The sequence below is a fragment of the Oenanthe melanoleuca genome, chromosome 5, assembly GCF_029582105.1.
Source record: "Oenanthe melanoleuca isolate GR-GAL-2019-014 chromosome 5, OMel1.0, whole genome shotgun sequence".
In the NCBI taxonomy this organism is placed as follows: Eukaryota; Metazoa; Chordata; class Aves; order Passeriformes; family Muscicapidae; genus Oenanthe; species Oenanthe melanoleuca.
Genome location: NC_079339.1, coordinates 23,895,234 through 23,914,762, shown reverse-complemented (window position 1 = coordinate 23,914,762; position 19,529 = coordinate 23,895,234). Strand labels below are relative to the sequence as shown.

The 19,529-nt window shown below is 47.8% G+C and overlaps 1 protein-coding gene and 1 long non-coding RNA gene across 5 annotated transcripts in view; both read left to right on the top strand.

Moving 5' to 3' along the window:
• Positions 1 to 255: 255 nt before the first annotated feature.
• Positions 256 to 16,250, top strand: LOC130254160 (uncharacterized). 2 transcript variants are annotated; one of them, XR_008840648.1, is made up of 5 exons: positions 256 to 370; positions 5,535 to 5,601; positions 10,705 to 10,765; positions 11,218 to 11,338; positions 12,557 to 16,250. It is a non-coding gene; the product is annotated as an uncharacterized LOC130254160 (long non-coding RNA). The 2 variants fall into 2 exon arrangements; XR_008840647.1 differs by lacking the exon at positions 11,218 to 11,338.
• A 1,726-nt stretch (positions 16,251 to 17,976) lies between these two features.
• The window catches only part of CREB3L1 (cAMP responsive element binding protein 3 like 1), a 44,937-nt gene continuing 43,384 nt past the window's right edge, over positions 17,977 to 19,529 (top strand). For all 3 annotated transcript variants that reach the window (XM_056493449.1, XM_056493450.1, XM_056493448.1), the window contains exon 1: positions 17,977 to 18,281. In XM_056493449.1, the coding sequence (XP_056349424.1) occupies positions 18,174 to 18,281 (108 nt within the window). In that variant the 5' untranslated portion in view covers positions 17,977 to 18,173. The remainder of the gene's footprint in view (positions 18,282 to 19,529) is intronic.

Below are 19,529 nucleotides of genomic sequence, written 5' to 3'. Positions count from 1 at the left end.
AAGACACGGACATGGACACGGACGCGCACACGGACAGACACGGACACAGAAAGACACGGACACGGACACGGACGCGCACACGGACAGACACGGACGCGGACACAGAAAGACACGGACGCGGACACGGACACGGACACGGACACGCACACGGACAGACACGGACACGGAGCCGGCAGTGGCGCCCGCCCGCCGGCAGGGGGCAGCAGCGGCGCGGGCCGGGCCGCGCGCTCCCTCACGGCGCCCCGTCAGGCCGGCGGGGCGGGGCTGATGGCGGCCCCGCGGCTGGGGCACCCGCCGGGCGGGGGGAAACCGCACTCGTCCCCCTGCACTGCTCCGCTGCGGTGTTCTCCACTAAGACGAGCAGCAAAGAGTGGGTGGGGTTGAGGTCCAAGAGAGAGGATCAGATCGCTTCAAAAGGAGGGGCGAGAGAGAGGGCGAATAAACAACTTCCCAGCTTTTCCTGATTTTTCAATTAGAAAGGGGAGTATCTGTAAGATAGGCGAGGCCCTGGCCCACATACTTCACCAGCACAGGCGGTGGCAGGTTTCAGGACTAGAACAGCCATCAGTAGATTCCAGCACAGCAAGCTCTGTTTTCCTTTGATTAAGAGATCCAGCAAGGGCAACCACCTGTCAATTTGAGGAGGGGGAAAAAAAAACCCAAAGAAACAAAAAAAGAACTGAAGCAATCCATTTATTTTGATGATAAGGGTGAGGTGGCACAAATGTCATCCAAACTGCTGAGCATCTCAGTATTGCCTGTGTTACGCTCACGGGTCAAATGCAGTGTGAATTCAGTGACAATATCCAACTGCCAGGGCATCTGGGCTCTGTCAGAGAGACTTGCTGCTCCCTGCTTTCTTAGAGCTAAAAGAAAGTTCACTAAGTTGTGAAGCTGAATGCTTTTTCTTCTTCTCCCTCACAAGCTCGAGGAGGTGACAGATGTTTCCTCAGGGCCTGTTATTTTAGACACCTCCATGATTTATATATCTCTACAAGCCTGGTGGGTGGAATCGCATGTCATAGACGAGCTGAAAATAACTTGTATATGCTCATATACAGATTCTGATATCTATTGGTCCATGTAGAAAAACTCCAAATTGAATCACATGATCTGTGCCTGGCAGATGCATTAAGATGGAGCAATGGTGAGTTAAGCGAAGTTGAAATGTTCAGTGAAGAGCATTGGAAAGGACTCTGCAGTAACATTGTGCACAGCAGAACCACCACGGCTTAGCCTTCGTTTTGCTAAGATAGGCAGTCACATATAGAGGAAGAATTCACATTTAGAACAATATGCAATTTCCTGTGGGATCACAGAAGTGGACAGACTGCCTTTGGCCTCTGCATGAGAGGTTCAGAAGATACCTGGAAAGGTGCTTGCAGAACTTTGTTTGGATGTGTGGGTCCTTCTCACTAGAAGCAGAACTTGGGGAAATTCTGCTGTGAAACCTTGGAGTGTCAAGCTGTTAACACCTGGTCAAGTATTTCGGGATAGCCTGGTGAAAGAGGCAGGCAAATAAATATGCTCCATCCATGCATGCCCAGCGCTCCAAAAACCTGTTAGGTGGCACTGCCTATGGCACATAGGCATATACTGAGCTGAAAGCCCAGTGTCAAGGCTAAGATGTAAGAAAATGTTCTCAGGTGAACTTCTCAAAAGCAAAGGGTTCTGCTTCCCTGCGTGTGTAGAGCCCAGGGAGTTTCACCCAGCTGCTTATTAACTTTTCCCCTGAGTGCTGCCTGGCTTCCTTTGGATACAGCTCAGAACCAGCATTCTCTGGGAGACGATAATATTTTCCAAGGCTGGGCCATTCATCCATGCCAGCCTCTAGAGAATATGGAGAAGCTGTGCAGAAAAGGGCCTGGGCACACTTGTCCACACCCTGTAACCCGCAGTAGACATTCACATCCTGCCAAGGTAAACTGTGTGCCTGATTCACAGCCAGGTCTGCAGCAAAAGCAGTGAGTGAAGAGTGGCAGAACTTTAACTCCTTGCGAGGGGCTGAAGGCAGAACTCGCAGCAGACGACCCAAATTATTGGCAGGACGTGTATTTTACAGGGTTTCCTGCCAGAGTTTCTGCTGTACCATATGTCATCCCTGCACTCAAAGCCTTTTTTGTTTGGGGAGTTTTTTGGTTTGGTTTGGGGGTTTTTCCCCAAACATCACCTTCAGGCATTTGTTCCCACTTATTTGAGTGTTTCCCAAACACTGGGGTTAAACTTACTGTTGTCTTGTTCCCTTTGATTGCCAATATGCGATGACTTAGATCTGGAGCCTAACCCAGTGCTTTCACTTAGAAACTGTTCAACCTACCTATTTAATTCCTCAGAGATTATCTGGATTCAGCATGTGTTCCTTTCCCTTTGGTCAAGGCCGCATGACTTCCACTTTCCCTTGCGTCTTCCAACTTCCCTGTCTCCATGATTGTTTGCTATTCTTTTTCCTTCTTTTGAGTCTCTCTGCCACAAAGTGATACTTTCAGATCCATAGTGGGTGCAGACGGGGATTTAATTCTGTTCTCGGAGGTTCCTTTAGAAAAAACATATTCTTTAAACACCCACAAGACAAAAGGGTTTTATTTTTAAACAAATAATTTGTCCACAGTCAAAATGTTTGTGATGATAATGGTGCTGTGCCCTGAGGGAATTAATTCAACTATCACTTTCAACTATCACTATCACAAATACCTCAGTCCAGTGATGTCCCATGTTGTATCCCAGTCTGAGACCCATGGCCTCACTTTTGGAGGAGGAATATGCTTGCACCTTTGGAAAACTTGTGTGAAATTTTAAATGGCACAGCAGGAGTAGAACCCAAGGTCTTCTGCTGGTTTACTCTTACCCAATACAATTTAGACCCCTCTGTCCAAAACTTTGGATGATGTCAGTGGATAAATGTTATAAAATTGTCATTCTGTCTGAGAAGATGGTAGATCTGCTTGGTCCTGCAATGTCTTGGTGTATGTGTGGCTATATGGAAGTGTAGCAACACCTCCTCTAATCTTTGCCCTATGACTGTAGTGGAAAAAATAATGTAGAAATGTCATGTAATTGTTTTTTTAAAACTATGTTGTGTTTTTGTTGGTTTTTTTAAACACCTCCCAGTTCTCCTATGCTAGTTGCAGTCCAGGAAACTTTGTGTTTATTAAACACTGTGTAAATTTGCACCTCTCTATAAATGTAAAATCAATAGCAGTGATAACAGCAGCAAAGTGCTCAGTCCAGCCCTGGTAATAACCCAAGAGTGCTAATTTCTTTGTAAGGTCACTTGTTTCACATAGGCACCTCCTCTCCATGTGAAAACACAGGGTACAGCACAGAAAATATTTGTGTTCCCTGACAAGACAGGAGACACTGAAAACATGTCATTTCCAGCAGATGACAATGGTGGGCAACAACCTGAAGGACTCTTACAATCTATTGTAGAGGCCTTCATCTCTCCACTGAGTGCTGCAAACATATTCTCTTTTAGGAAATCAAATCCTTAGCAAACATCTGGTATCCTTTTTAATCTCTTCTTATAGCAGATGTGAAATGGGAATCTCCAGTAACCTAATGGAGTGAGCAAAATTTTATTTCTGGAGGATGAGCAGAGCAACAAGACAAAGGCTTATGTGGCTGACTGCTGTGAACTGTGGTCTCTATCAGTGATGCCACCACCTTATGGGCAGTTTCTGGGTTTCACTCTGTGTGTGTAGGGACCACACTCCCACCTCTCCCAAAGTGTCCCGGTGCTCTAATGGCAGCTCTGCCTGTTCAGGCTACTCCACTTCTATCCAAACTGACAGGTGGAAGGGCTTTGGGCTTTTCACAGCTGGAACTTTACTTGTTGGAACTTGTGGCAATAGTTCACAAGCTGGAACTTGTAGCAATAGTTAAGTATTTACTATGGAAAAATAGTTTGTATGCCCCTAATGTCTGATTGTCCCCTCTACCTTCTACTACAGTGATTCTCTCAATGGTGGAATTGCTTCAGACAGCTCTGGTTGGCTCCATGCTCTTCTTCCCATTCACGTCCCATTTAAACCTGGTTTAAGGCTCCCAGGTGGCTTACAGCCATTCATCTGACCTCTGTCATGACCTCCCTAGGGAGAACCTCTACAGGTTTTCCTTGTAGACCTGAGAACCTTTCTCCCTGCCTAGCACTGTCAGTGAAGCTGGTGTTATTTTGCTCTGTGGTGGGTCCACAGTCACCTTTGGGCTTTTTCTTTGCCATAGCGCTGCAGTAAATCAAATCCATCTGCACATCAGTACCCTTCTTTTTTCTTCTTCCCTAATCTCTGCCTGCTAACACATCCCTTGGTCCAGTGACCTTAGGCACAGGAAGAATCCTCCTAAAGCCCCTATCCCAAAGGTGGCAGCTCCTGCTATTAAATAATAATCATACAGCAGAGAGCTGGCAGGAACTCCGGGAGATCTCTGAAGCTCTCCAAGGTGGAGTCACCCAGGAGCAGAGCGTGACGTGGGCGTTAAATGCTTCCAGCAACTGGGATGCCGCAGCCTCCCCAGCAGCCCCCGGCAGCCCAGGAGACCGTCCTGGAGAAAAAGCACTTTCTTGAGCATAGCATAAATCCTTCCTCCTGCAAATAAGGCTGGTGATTATTTGTCCTTCTTCTGGTGAATCTGGAGTAGAACTGATCGCTGTCTGCTTTATAGAACCTTTTATATAATAACAAACCAGCTTTTAGAATAACTGAGAAAGAGCGTTTGCTCACTTGCAAAGTCAGGAAATTCCCTGCCAATGGACATTCTTTGTCGGGGATTCTTTGCCAGCATAGGCTGAGCACTAAGCCCCACAATCTGCATTTTCCTTTTGAATGACTCCCACAAAATAAACCAAATATCACATCCAAGGAGATTTATTACATCCCTTCCAAGGGCGAAGCATTCCTCAGCTACATTCCACTTCTGTCTTTTGTGCTTAGGAAAGGGGAAAAAAAATCGCTGTGATGCCTCTGGATCCCACCCCTCCAGGGCTTCTGTCGTTAATAAAGTCAAGCAGCTGGAGCCAGATTTGTCAGACTAGTCCTGAATGGCTGGCTCACTCCTGCTGCAAGAGCAGCACCATCAGAGCAGTGCTAGGATTCCTGCTTCTGCTGGAAGACTAATAAGTCGTGGCACCACGTTTCCTCAGTAAAACCACCTTTTGTTGTTCCCAGTGACACCCTATCCCCGTGCAGCAGCTTGCCAGAGTGGATCTTCTCGCTTCCTAGCTGCTTTGCCTTCTCCTGCCTCTGCATGATGCAAGAGTTTGCAATGCTTTTTGGGAGCTCAGATGTGCTTTCAGAGACTCTGCTTGAAGCAATTGCTCTCTCCAGGCTTTGCAGTGAAGCTTTTATCCAGATGTGTAAATGAGGATTTGTATAGAGGGAGGACAAGGTAGTGAAACCTCTGTTGTGTTATCTGAGCTTAATTAAGTTTCTCCCCTAGGCAGTTGCTAATTGGTTGACCCCAGGACTGTAAAAGGGAGCAAATTTACCAGAGCTCATTAAAAGAGCAGAGTTTGAAATTTGAATTTTTTTATTTTGTAGATGAATACCTTTGACTGACGTCTTGCTGACTGATATTCATGAAACAAACTCTGTTCAGCAAATGTTGGTAGGTGGATTTGTCTTTTTAATTCCAAATGAGAGAAGTGGTGAGTACACAGATGCCTGTTAATCCTCACTGTGTCCCTTGCCAGCATTTATAGGTATCACTTAACTGGAGCTCTGATACTGCTTTCTGCCCCAGCCAAGGCTATGCTAACCAGCTTGTTGTCCATTCCATCAAGGTATCAAGTACATTTCCATTTCACAGCCTACAAAAGCTCTTCACAAAATTTACAAAAAACCCCGCACCAAACTAAAAATCAGTTCACCCACCATAAAATGCAGTCACTGCAGGTATGGGTGAAGGCAGCTGTGCAACAGCACAGGCCAACACCCAGGTGCAATGGTTTAGTAGATGGAGAAGGGGAAAAGATGCTGTGTCCAAGGGGAGCTGCAGGAAGAACAGAGTGAAGAGGATTGTCTTTTCCCAGACTGGAACATGGACTATATCAAACGTTCAAAGATCGTTTCCAATCTGATGGTGTTCACATCTGTCCTACACAGTCAAACTCCCATGTGAGCAGGAGTCACCCAAGTGACAATTGCCTTTTTCTCAAATACATCAGGGCACCGTTTGCAGGCTTCCTCTCCAAGTACTACTCTTGACCTTTTGTTTGACACAAAGGGAGCCCATCCTGTCAGAACTGAGACATAGCCAGTTGCAGAAAAGGCTACAGAAAATAAGGTATGCAGAACAGTGTGGAATAGATATGCACACCTGAATATGTGAAGGATGAAGGACACCGTTATGAGCACAATGGAAGAACAGCCACTGCCCAGGTGACAGGCAGCTATTGGAAGGCAAATTTTCACAACCAGCCCAGCAAAAGCTCCTTTTATCATTTGGTGCCAATTCGCTGCAGCTCCCTCAGCCTTAAAACCATTTCAGATGGGTTTTAAAGCTATTTATAGTGTGGAGGGGAAAGTCCTATTGTGTAGCAAACTCAAAAAGTAGTGTGTGCACCCTGGATGTGAGAAGTTGCAGCATATTTGAAGTTTCTCCTGTCAGCCTGTGACTTGCTTCCCTTTTTTTTCCTGCAAAGACAGACTGGTCCTATTCCCTGGACCTATTCCCTCCAGCTTGCCATCCTTAAAGAAGATGCTTATCTCTCCTGAAGATATTTCATGCATTTTATGAAGGCTTTCAAAAATTTGATGGAACTGTGAACTCAACAGCAACATGGACAAATGACACCTGTCCTGCATGGGTTTCACTGTGGACACAACACTACAGTTATGATTGCCTACCCCTGTCCTAGGCCTGTTTGCCTCTAGGCCCTTCAGGGCCCTTCTGAGTTGCTTTTCTATCTCTTCTGTTTGTAACATGTTTAACATCTGTGAGCACTTACAGGAAAGTTCCAAGTTTCACGCCGTATTTGAAAGCTGGTGCTTTGTTTGGTCTCTAGTTTAGGTAGTGGTTCCCAAGAATAAGTCCCTAGTCGTGGCTGTGAGGAAGAGGGACTGTTACTGTCTCTGTAGTGAAATTACACTTGTTGACAGGAAAAACTGACCTTCCAGGAGAAGATGTTACTGAGGAAAGAGAGGGAGCCAAGTGTCTTCTCCTTGGAGCATATGGACTTCCCCCTCCTGAGCACACTTGTGACCCTCGCAACTGCCTCCCCTACTGATTGCTCTGTCTGCTTCTTTCTCTTTCTTCTTTTCCTCTCTCCCCAACCACACCCACTATTTAACCATTTAGATATAAAAATAAAAAATAAGAAAACCACCCAACCCACTAGACAGAGGGTTTGCTAAAGAAGGGTAATTTTAAAAGCAAGTCTTTGAGGTCAGTGTGTAATTGTACCATTGGGACTATGTGATCTGAGACAAAAATAATCCACTGGGTATCTGGTCAAGAAGGAGAGGATGGCAGCCTGCAGTGAGGAAAGAGTGACTTACATGGGATTGAGCAGGCAGCAAAAGGCCAGACAAAACTACTTGCTGGCACCAGAATTAATATTTGTGTAGAACACTGCAAAATATTCTGTCTGCAATGGGATCATTACAGCTGTTGCTCAGGTCATGGCCTCCCTTGGTCTGTGCCAGGAGGCACTGTAAATTTAAAGGGTCTTCCACAGATGATGTGAAGTATATTTATATATTAACTTGCTCATGAGGAACAGTTCAGGTTTGATGTGGAGTTTAGGGTGCTGAGGTTTTTTAATGGTTTCCGTTTTCAAACCGCTGTTTCAATTTTATGAAAACCTGAATTCTGCAAAGGGTTCATAGGACTGTAAACCATGCCCTCAGAATAAAGAAGGATGTTTTCACCCCTATAAATATCAGTTCCTTCCTTGCAGTTCCTTCTCAGTTATAAGTGACAGCAGTAAGTTATGTGGGCCATTCATACAATGTATTTTGCCAGTATTTCTTTTAGTGCATTTTAAAAGAAGAAGTGAGCCTGCTAAGTGTCCAAATATCTCTGCTGTCTGCTACCCCTGTGAGTACAATACAGGGGGTAGGAGGACCACACCACGTGCTTTGTTTTGTTTATAGTTCTGGCAGAGACAGTGGCAGCCCCCATCACTCGGAAGTAATGATGCTAATTCTCATACTGAGGCAAAACACCAACTGTTTACAGAGAACCATGATTTTCCTGGCTTCAGAGGTGGCTTGGGGACATGAAGCAGACTTTCATCTCTGTTGTTCCTAAGATTGAGTTACTTTCACACTATCCCAGATAAAAGCAACATAAAAATCAGTTTTATTGTGAAAGAAGTTAAATTTGAGAGGAGGGAGTACTCTTGTACATACCCCAGTGGCTGGGGGTATAGAGCTTTACCTGAATTGATGTCACTTGTGTTTCTAAGGTGCCCAGCCATGAACTCTCCAAGATTTCACTGTAGTTCAATATTTTCCTTTCTCAAACCACTGCCTGTGCATAAAAGGATTTTTTTTTAATCAGAGGCCAGTGGTGGTTGCAGGGGTCTTTACTCTGTGACCTTCAATTCTGTTTCTAGGAGGAGACAGTGGGTTTCTGTACCTTCTTGCTGTGGCTGTTTTTGGGCCAGCCCTTCCCAGAACAGCTGCCACTGATTCAGGAGGTCTTGCTGCCTCCCCTTTATTTAAGTGCTGGTTACACAGCTCTGCCAGGATCCATTGCCGTTGTAAACCACGTTCAAGGGATAAGGAATTTAGGGTTTGGAGTCATTGTAGACCAGCCCTAGAGACCTCATGCAATTGTTTTTCGTCTCTCTTACACCCACAGTTCTGCTAGATTAGAGTTACTGCACAATCCAGACACTTTCTGACTTGAATTTTAGTTGGGAAAGACACACAAAACAAAGAATTTTGTGTTGTAAATTAGATTTCTCAGATTTCAGTAATTTGTCATGGTAATGTGGCTCAATCTATGCAGTCATAGAAACATTTCACAAGTGCAAACTCTTCCAATGCTATTAACTTCCCCAGTGTGGCAGGGTGCAGTGCCTGTAGGAGGTAAGGTTAATTTTAAATCATCTGTGGTAGAAAAAAGACATGGTACCCCACATGGGGAAGCATTAAACCTGCAAAATGAGGATTAATCTAGAAAGCATTACCCAACTCTAGAGATCTATTTGAGAAGACTGGATTCTTGGCTCAATTGTTTTGTACCCCTTCGTGCCCCTGTACAAGTCCAATGGGGTATATATGCTGCCTCTTGGTGCAGCTCAGGTCAGTGGGACAGCACTCACTTTCCTGTGTGTGCTGTGCTTGCCCACAAGCCAAACCAAAAACTGTAATTCAGAACTCACTCAATGGGGGTGAACTAAAAATAATAGGATTAAAACCAGTAAATGATGGTTTCCCAGGTTTGCCCGCCTATGTCGGAGCCAGCAGGATGCATTTTCAGCCAGTTCCCTGCAACTGTCAGAAGTCACCTAAGAGCAGGGAGGGTGAGAAGTTTCCACATTTCCAGGACTTTAGGTGCCCAGGCTTTGAGAAAACTGCTAAATGTTCTGAGATACTTGGAGAAAGGAAGATCTGGCAACACTGTTAACCCTGTTTGCCATACAAACCAGAACGTTTAATTTCTCTTTTCCTGGTACATCTTTTCCTAGAAAAACTGGCTGCTCATGGCTTGGATGGGTGGTCTCTTCAATGGGTAAAAAATTGGCTGTATGGCTGGACCCGGAAAGTTGTGGTGAATGGAGCTAAATTCATTTTGCAGCTGGTTGCTAGTGGTACTCCCTAGGACTCTGTTTTGGGACTGGTCCTGTTTGACATCCTTATTGATGGCTTGGACATTGGGATTGACGGCACCCTCAGTAAATTTGCAGACAACACTAAGTTGTGTGGGAGTGTTGATCTGCTTAAGGGTAGGAAGGCTCTGCAGAGGGCTCTGGACAGGCTCAATGGACTGAGGACAACTGCATGAGGTTCAACAAGGCAAAGTGCTGGGTCGTGCACAACCTCAACAATCCCAAGCAGCACTACAGGCTTGGAGAAGTGTCTGGAAAACTGCCCAGCAGAAAAGGACCTGGTGCTGATCAGCAGTGGCTGCACAGATATTGGAATAGATTGCCCAGGGAGGTGGTGAAATCACCATCCCTGAAGGTGTTTAAGAGGCATCTGAATCTGAATCCTGAATTATTTAGTGGTTTAGTGGTTTAAGGGTTACCATGATACTGTCGATATTTGGATGTTTGGTGATCTTAAAGGTCTCTTCCAACTTTGATGACTGTATAATCACTGGATGTTAGAGATGAATGGGTGCAGAGCCATGGACAGGGAGTTCTTGAGCACTTCCAAGAGCCTCTTTCTCAGTGATGATGCCTTTGGCCATGTTTCATGCTTCATGTTTTAGGCTGCTGCTATACTCAAGTTCTTGATGAATCAAAAGCTGTACAGGAAATGGCAACAACAAAGCAATCTGCTCAATATGCCAAGGAGACACCAGGTACTCTGAGACAGAGGACCCAGGGACTCTATTGCTTTGCCTTGCCTTGCCTTGCCTTGCCTTGCCTTGCCTTGCCTTGCCTTGCCTAACCTACCTACCTCACAGTCTGCTGCAGAAAGCACATCTCTCCCCAGTTCTGTTTCCTTGCTGGGCATCTCTTTAGCAGTCATGAAGGATTTGCTCAGGGGGGCTTACAGAAGGCAGCTGAAAATTTTTATTTCTTTATTTCAGATCTCAATCCATGAAGAGCATGCCACACTTGGCAGCAGCTGTATAAGACTTGCTGATCCAGGTAGTCCCTCCCCTTCTTTCTGCAAGTTGAGAAAGTCACACTTGGGGCAAATTCATTCACCAGGGCTTCCCCCAAAGTAGTTTTTGCTCCACAAGAGGGCAGCTGGCTGGCCTAGGTGAGCTCTGCTGAGCTGGGAGAGCAGTGAGGCCAGTTCCCAAGAACAACTGCATGCCCAAATGATGTGGACAGTGCTAGCCTCACCCGGTTTTCCTGCATCCCACCCCAGCCCCGTGCACTGCTCAGGCAATGAGAGGAAGGCAGGGGAGTTTGCTGCTGAGAGTGACATGTCTGTGTGTGCCTGACAGCATCTGTTGCCATGGCAATGAGTATTTGAGCCTGAGCCGAGTTGCATCTTCCCTGAAGTTGTGAATTGAGCTTAGCTTTATTTATTTAAAACCAACCATAATGAGTGAAAGAAAGACAAGAGACACATTACAAATCCCCTTGCACAGGACATAGCCAAATGAGTCAGAGGCACTGCAGGCTTTAATCAGCCCACCTGACGTCAAACCTCTCCATCAGAGGAAAGTGCCGCCTGGAAATGTCAACATGCCCAAATGGAAAGGCCAGAAGGTAAATCTTTTCCTGTGCTCACTCACTGAGTAGGAAAGAACAATTAAAATTCAGCCAGTTCCCTAGACACATCTTAATAGCACTCTGATTGAATGTTTTTCTCCTCCTGGTCCTCTCTCACCCCTGCTGTTTGCTGCCAGGGGACAAGATCTATTGGCTTGAAGGATCTTTCTAATGTAGCATCAAACCCCAGATCCTGCAAGAATAAGGTGTTACCACCAACAACAAAAAAAGGACTCTGTAGGAAAATTTTGTCACTGAAGTGACCTCTCCCATAAACACTGAGTTTACCATGCCATGATAGTGGTTCCCAGTTTCACACATGTGAATGCCCAGGGGTAAAAAAAGCAACTTAGCTTGGGCTACTTGTCAACAAAAAGTTGGAATGAGGAAAAAAAGCACAGGAATAAGACCATTTTTTTGCCAGAGGTGTCAGCCACGTAAGGGTAGGTCAACACCAACCCCAACAGATACACCACAGCAATAGGAAATGGCCATGGGCTGTTGCAGATCACTTATTGGGAAGAAAAACCCTCTTGTATCCTTTGTAACAAAACTCAAACTTTGGGCCCCTATAATACACACAAGGTGAGAAGGAGCCCCCAGCTTTGAATACAAGAAGCCTATTCCTGAGTGTATATCTTAAGCTAGGTGTTCAACTGGGAGAGGGGTCAGCCAAGGACACCTACAGCTTTATGTGCCCCTTTGACAAACATCAAGCTAGGAAGCCTAGGAAAACCATCCATTCGCAGCCCACTGGTGTTTGCCAGGGGTGACAAAGGGACACATGCAGACATCAGGGAAAACAAGCACCCAGAGAGGGAGGAAGGAAGGAAGACTGTAAATGCAAACCGCACCACTTAAAAGCAGGGCAGCATTCCAGTTACTCCAAAGTGCTCCCCACACCCAGCACTGTACAGCAGCCAACCTGGTGGGCTTCTGATCTTCCCAAATCACTTAACACTTCTCCTCCTTTTATTTTTGTCCTAACTGTGTTTTGCTTTGGTGGCTCATCCTGGCTATGTGCCTGAGATATTACACTGGGGTTGCTTTTCTCTAGATGTCTGTAATGAAGGTTTCTTCCACCGTGTTCGCTTCCCCCAGTAGTGAAAGTCTGTAATTACCACTGAGGGGTGAGGCAGACAGCCCTGAAACAATGTCATTTGAATGGGGGGTGAGACATGCCTGAATTGCTGGGTTGTGCTTTTCTCCTCACAGGATTTCTTGTGAATCTGGACCTTGCTTTTAACCCTTGGCAGTACAAGGAACATCACTCCTCCCACTCCCCTGACCAGCCTGTGTGTGCTGTATCTGCTTGATTTTGAACAGAGAAGATTCTCTTGGATGTGGCCAAGATGCAAGTGTCCAACTTCTCTAGCATTCTTGACAGGTCAAGTGGCACAGATCTGCATGGATTGCTCTCTAGTCATTCATGTGGCTAACTGGGAGTTTGGAGTTAACTCTATGTGGCACATACAGTGTGTCAAAGCAGAGTTGTTGCCACCCCTTGCCCTGACTCATCCAGTCCAGTTCCAGCAGCTCTTCAGCTACCTCCTGTACCAAAGCCATTTACTTCCCACTCCTTGATGCAAGGTATCTCCTTGGTGTAAAATTCAGTCAGAGTGTGCAGCGCTTCATCCTTCCTAGGGAAAGATTGGAGTTGTAGGAGATGATTAGGCAATACATCCCCCTAAGAATGACTCTTCAGGTTGTCTCCAGCCCTGTGAAGCCTGCTTGGGTCCCTTTCACAAGTAGGTCTTGCAACCATGAAGGCCAAAAGCCTAGTAAATAAAAAGTAGTGCATAGGAAACAGAGGTGGCTACCCTCTTCTGTTGTCCTGCAGCTTCCCATTCACACAGTGTTTTAAAATGCTAACAAACTGCTGGAAGGAGATGCCCTCATACTGAAGGCATTACTCTGCACCCAGTCAGCCTGAAAGTTGTCTGATTCCCCAGGGAGATTACCAGCCTATGCTCTTTCTGAGGTATAGAGCAGGAAGGGGAGCTTGTGTGTGACAAGGCAAAGGAACAGTCTTAGCTTGCCATGAAGAAATGAAGGAATTACAGAGATTTTCCTCCTATATCAGTTACTTTCAAAGTGGTGAGTTTTCAGTTCTCATATTTTCTTACAGTACCCATTTACTGTTTGGGGGCTTTGCTTTCTGACATACTGGCAGAAAGACATATAGCCGCAGGCAGCTCAGCCACATTCCAGGAAGCTAAAGGGGTTCCGTGAAGGGATGCTCCTACGGTCTGGTGTCTTGTACTCAAGGCTTTCCTTTTCCTAGGGCTTTCCTCCTTCCTTGTCTGTCACTCACTCCTTGCTTGCAAGGCTGATTTAAATCTATCCAAGGGCCCCAAGTTTACCTCAGAAAGAATAATAATTGCATGCTGAGCTCTGTGGCTTCCCTTTCATTCCCCACATAGCATTAGGGTGCTCACTGAAACCACAGCATTCATGGATCCTTGCCATATGCAAACATGCAATTAATATGCTCTTCACTTTCCCCTCTACTTCCTAAGCAAGATGGGGGGAAAAAGCACAAGTTGGGGTACACATTTCCTTATGACACACACATGTGTTTCTGCACTTCTCTGCAGTGATCCAGCGTGGTTCACACCTACCTGGATTTGATGGTCATTAAAGAAGTGTGTCTGCTGCAGACTTTAATTTGATGTTCTGTGTAGCTGCACACAAAGCAACGTGGAGAACACAAATCATTCCCTCTTTCAGTTGTGGCAGCAGATCTATGAACACTCTACTTTCACAGGTGTTACCCCCTTCTATGTTTTTAGCAGGGAGCTGCAATGGGTGTGATCTCTGTTCTGGCTCCCCTCTCTGTCCCACTGCTGCTTGCTGGTGGTGGGAACAGGTGTGCTGGGTACCTGGCTGGGAGTGCACACAGCAGGAGGAAGGAAATGGAAAGCAGCTGAAGCTAGCTGGAGAGAGAAGTGTGTGTGCAAGAGAGAGAGTTTAAACCAGCTGCTGAAAGGAAATCAAAAAGGAGACAGATTTCCTGGATGAGGCAGGGCTGTGGATCAGAGGGAAAAGAGGCATCAGCAATTATAAGTCCTTCCTCAAAAGTTAACTTTTGCTAGAAAATGTTTTGCTGTATCAATCCCTATCTTAACTTTTTCCTGGGTTTTTAATGGTCCCATAAAAAACTAAATGAAGAAATCACAGCCGAAGGTTAGATATGTAACTACTTGTGCCATCACACATGATCTGACTCCTAAGAGCCTGTTTGGGGATTGTAGTACCTCTTCTTTGAATTAGGCTGAAAGTCCCATTTCCATCCTCACCTTGTTCTCTGTGGGCCTTCAGGAGCAGAGGGGACCTACAATGCAGCAGTTGCTCCCTCTGTCCATGATGAAAACAGTGAGCAAAACCGCACCAAAGCAATATGCAGACAAGTAATCAAATCCAGAAAAAAGACAAAGCAAAATGAAGGCAGGACTGTTGCAAAGAGCTCCTGAAGGGCCAAAGTATGGAGCCTGCATGACTCCAGAAAACTTCCATGGCTAGGAGGACAGCTTGTGGCAGAAACTGTCTATTCCATCCATAAGAACACCAATGCTGGAAAAATAAACAAATGGTATCTTTCACAGACTTGAAGTAAAAGCTTGTCTTTGGTGGCAGTCTTAAAGAGCCAGCCTGACCCCCAAAGCAAAGCAGTTCTTACAGCATGAATCATTCCCATACCAGCTGTCCAGGCTGCAAACACTACACAGATGACCCCTTCTGTAACAACAAAGCCTGCATGCAGCAGACTAAAAATCACCGACATTTCACCCTACATTCCTCAAGAAACACTCATCCTCAAAGAGTCTGTGAGACCTCCTGGCACAGTCCTGGGTGGGGGAACCAAAAGCTTCAGCCTGGCTTGTAGCAGAGTGGCTTGTAGCAGTGTTCAAGCCCAGGGCCTGCTTACCTTGTCTTGTGTGTCCTGCTCACAACAATGCAGGATGAAGGCAAAGCAAATACAAAGTGGAACAATGTACGATGAGAGACTTGCAGTTCTTACTCCATGTACATAAAGGCAAGCAGTGGGAGCAGGACCAGGCAGGATGGAGCACAGGAGAGCAGGATCCCTTTCTTACTAGAAACGGACTGATGATTCACTTCTCAGCATGATAAAATTAGCTTGGTTGGTCATACATGTGTATTTGCAGCACCAAATATGGTGAGAGACCAGGAAGACTTACCTGATTATCAGTTTGACTTGTTCAGCCTGAACATATTTTATTGCTATTTCAATCTCCTGCTGTAATCAGATTGCAAATAAATCTAAGTATAAAATCAGAGAAAACTGGCCTAGGAAGGAATTTGAATGATCATGTAATTCAGCCCCTGCCCCAAGGCTGCTTCCTGCTTTGCCATATCTGTGTCCCAAGAGATGGCTGCAGAACTTGGTTTTAAAGATGCTCTAGTAAGGGTGATGCACCATTCAAATGTTGCAAGCGCTGCAGTCGCCAGGCCTCTGTTTCAGCAGTGCTGCTCAGCCTGTTCTTTTTCACCTGCAGGCACCCATGGCCAGCTGCAGCAGCGCATCTGAGTTTTTCTGAAATGCCATCACCTCCCCTCAGCCATCAACCTGTCTCCAGGTCTCTTCTGGAGCACAAAACTGCATGCCTGCAGAAATAACTCTCTTTTTTGGCTTTGGAGGGTCAGCAGCAACACTCTTTGACCACCTAGATGACATTTCCATTGCCTTTAATGAACTGCACTCATGTCTGACATAAGCCAAGTGTCCATTTCAAAGCTCTACAGAAATGCTAGGGATGAGGGTTCCCATCAGAGCTCTCCAAGATGTGACAGAGCAGCTTTCCTGTTCAACACCAAAACGGGATATTTGTTATGATTCTTCCTTGCCTGACAAGGTGCAGCAGTGATAGGCAGAGAACCTGCATCTGGGCAGTTACACCAGTACTAAAAGCACTGAATAGAAGCAGGGTTTCAGATTATGCAATTTCTTTTTTTTTTTTTTTTTCTGAGATATTTTAATCTCCAGAATGGATTTCACAGTTCCTATCTGTCTGTGCCAAAGCATTTTCCCTTCAGAGCACAGACAAACAAGTGAGGTTTACTTTGCTTGACCTTTTCTGATGACACTGCCACCCATGCTGTGCAAACCGTAGCTGACACCATCTGAGCTTCCTCAGCCGGAGGATAAATACAGTGTGTGTCCTGAGAAGAGGCTTCCTTGTGTAAGCTTGGGTGAGGCACTGAACCAGAAGCTCTTGGTTTCACCAGTGAATCTTCATAGTTAGGGAAGCGATATCTGTGTTTGGTTAAGTGGTAGGAGGTGAAGCTGCCTCTGCTGTGGCTCTGTCCGTGCTCTGTGACCCTGGCTGTTACTCCTTTGCTATGGCAGAATTCAGTGTGTCAACTGCTTGTACCTGAGAACCCTGCTGACTGGGATGTTAAAGGAAAGGTGTCTTCCCCCTTACTAGGAGACAGGTTTACTTCTTGCTGTAGGGTCTGGACATATTTCTTCTTCCCATCTTACAGTGGAAAAGGTTTTTGTGTTTCCCTTTTTAAACCCACTGGCATCCACATTAACAAAGAGGTTTCTTTACCATTCAGGAAGTAGGAACAGCATTATTTTCTCAGCACAACTCCATCCTGGTTGAATTTATGTCTCTGACCTTTTACCCAAAGGCTCTTTACACTTGACTGAAACATAAGGTAAAAGTAAATGTAACTGAAAGAGCTCATTGTGTGTGTGAGTATAAAGGCTTTTGTGTGCAGGATGTGGCTGTTTGTGCAACCAGTAGCCAAGGAGCACCTTGAGTTGTGCTGTTAGTTCTGACAGCCATGGAGAATGTGGAGCAAGAGCCTGGCTGGAGGAAAACCCCATGTCCAGCTCAAGTACAGGTTCCAGCCAGCTTCAGATCAGCACTTCTTTGCCAGGACCTTCACCACTGGCAACTTCCAGTCAAGTTTCCCCCAGGAGAGATGCACTGTGGTCTTTGGGCTTTTTTATCCAGATGCCTGTGACCAAGAAAGCCCCTCCTGAGAGCTGGGAGGCTCTGTGGAGCCATGAAAACAGGGACAGATTAGTAAAACATCAGGGCTTCTTCAACGGGATTATTATAAGTGGTTTTCCTGAGTGTTGGTTGGAGTAATGATCAGAGAAGACAGGGATCCATAATCCTATTTATCTGAAACCATATAATCTTCCTGAAGCTCTTTAATGGTGCCCAGCTCTTTAATTACAGAGCAGCCACATGCGCTGCTGCAGCCAGGCCTACCTGCAAGCCCGCTGCGGGGAGTGGGGGCAAGGAGACCTCCCTGCCCGGCGCCCTTCGGGCTCCGACCCCGCGGAATGTCCATCTTTCCCGGCGCTGCTCCCCGAGGGATGCAAAGGAGCCGCCAAAGCCGGCCGCCCGGCTGCTGACAGGAGAGTTTGCTCAGTTCGTCAAGCTGACACGGCTCTGCCGGGAACCAGCAGCGCCCTCGGGTCCCTGCGCAACGCCGGGAAGAGCACGGGAGCCCCGGGCAGCCGCCGGCCTCGCCCCGCCCGGCGGAGCGGGGGCTGCCCGGAGGCGGGGGCGCTGCCTCGAGGGGGTGTCTGCGAGGGAAGTCCCGCCCCGGCGGCTCCCGGAGAGCGGCGGGGGCGTGCCGCGGCCGCCCGCCGGCCCCTCGGCAGCGGGGCACTGACAGCCGCCCCGAGCGGCACCGGCGCGGCGCTCGGCTCCCGTGCCCGGCCGGCGGTCGCTGCCGCCCCGCCGCCCATGGGCCGCCGCCGCCGGGGGGCGGGCGGGAGCGTGCGGCCGCACTGAGCCCGGCCGGCCGAGCGCGGGGGCGGCCGAGCCCCGGCGCCGCGGGCACCATGGACAGTATCCTGGAGCCCTTCCCCGCCGAGCGGCTCTTCCCCGCCGCCGGCACTGGCTTCCTCGACTTCGGCGACTTCAGCGAGGCGGACTTCCTCAGCAATGTGGTAAGGGACCGCCGGCAGCACCCCCGCTCCGCCGGGCCGGCCCCGGCAGCGGAGACGGGACACGGCGGCGGGCTCTTCTCGGTCCCCGCCCTGCCCCGGGGTGCCCCGGAGATGCTGGTAGCCGGGTGCCCGCCGTCGCACACGGCCAGCTCCCCGCTGGACTGGCCCGGCCGCTGTTCCCCGAGGAGAGCCCGCCGGGGAATCTCAGGGCTATTCTACACTCTGCTTTTATGAGCCTGATGGCTTGGGAGAAGTGTGCGGTGCCGGGGGGGGACTGTACAACCTGCCGTGTGTGAGCTCGGGCAGCACCGGAGGCACGGCCGCTTGCCGTCGGGGGAGCTTTGGGCTCAGCGCCTCCTCTCTTCTTTGCCTGTAACTTTTCCTCAGAGTGGCATTTGGGAGATGAAGCATTTACCCCTTGGCGCTTTGGCTGGGCTGATTTACTTTGGAGAGAAGGGTAAGGAGGAAAAGTGACTTGGGAGGAAAATGTGTTGCCAGTCTCAGGGAACCAAAGGGGCATTGTTCACCTCTAGGGAAACTGCCCAGCCTCTCCCAGGAGTCAGGCTAATTCTCAGTCCAGCAGTTCTCCCTGAGAAGATGCACAGACTCTTTGCTGTAGAGCTCGAGCTTTCCATGGGAGTTTCCATGGGATCCTGCAGCCCCTCTGCTAGGCAGGACCCAACACTGAGGCAGAAATGGGAAGGGCCCCACCCCAGAGGTGGTTTGGAGCGAGGGTATCTGGCGCTGGGCAGCAGGGCACTGCCTGGACGCGAGGCTCTGCCAGCCTCTGAGCGGCTGCAGCCGTGGGACAGTGTGTCTGTCCCGGACACAGATCTGAACAACGGCTTGTTACTCCCCTTTCACAGTACTGGCACCTCCCGTGTTCCCGGTGTAGCACTGTGAGCGTCCCTGAGGACTACCCTTGCAGTGGAAGCCGGGAACAGGGAGAGGGTGAATCCACTGATGAATCCACTTCTGCTTTGCTACACAAAAAATATCTAAAGCCTTTTATGTTGCCTCCTTTGTGAGGGAGACGGTAGAGATGCAGAATTTGCATAGATATTAAATGCACTGCACCAAGCAGAGGCACACAGGGTCTGGGAAAGAGATTATGGAGGCAGCCCCATCCCTCAGAGATCTTGCCAGCTCCTAATTTCCGAGATAGCACTGTGCCTCAAGGACTGATTCCACTGGGCTCTAGCAGAGGCAACAGAGCCCGCAGTGTTCAGGCAGACCTTCCAATGGCAC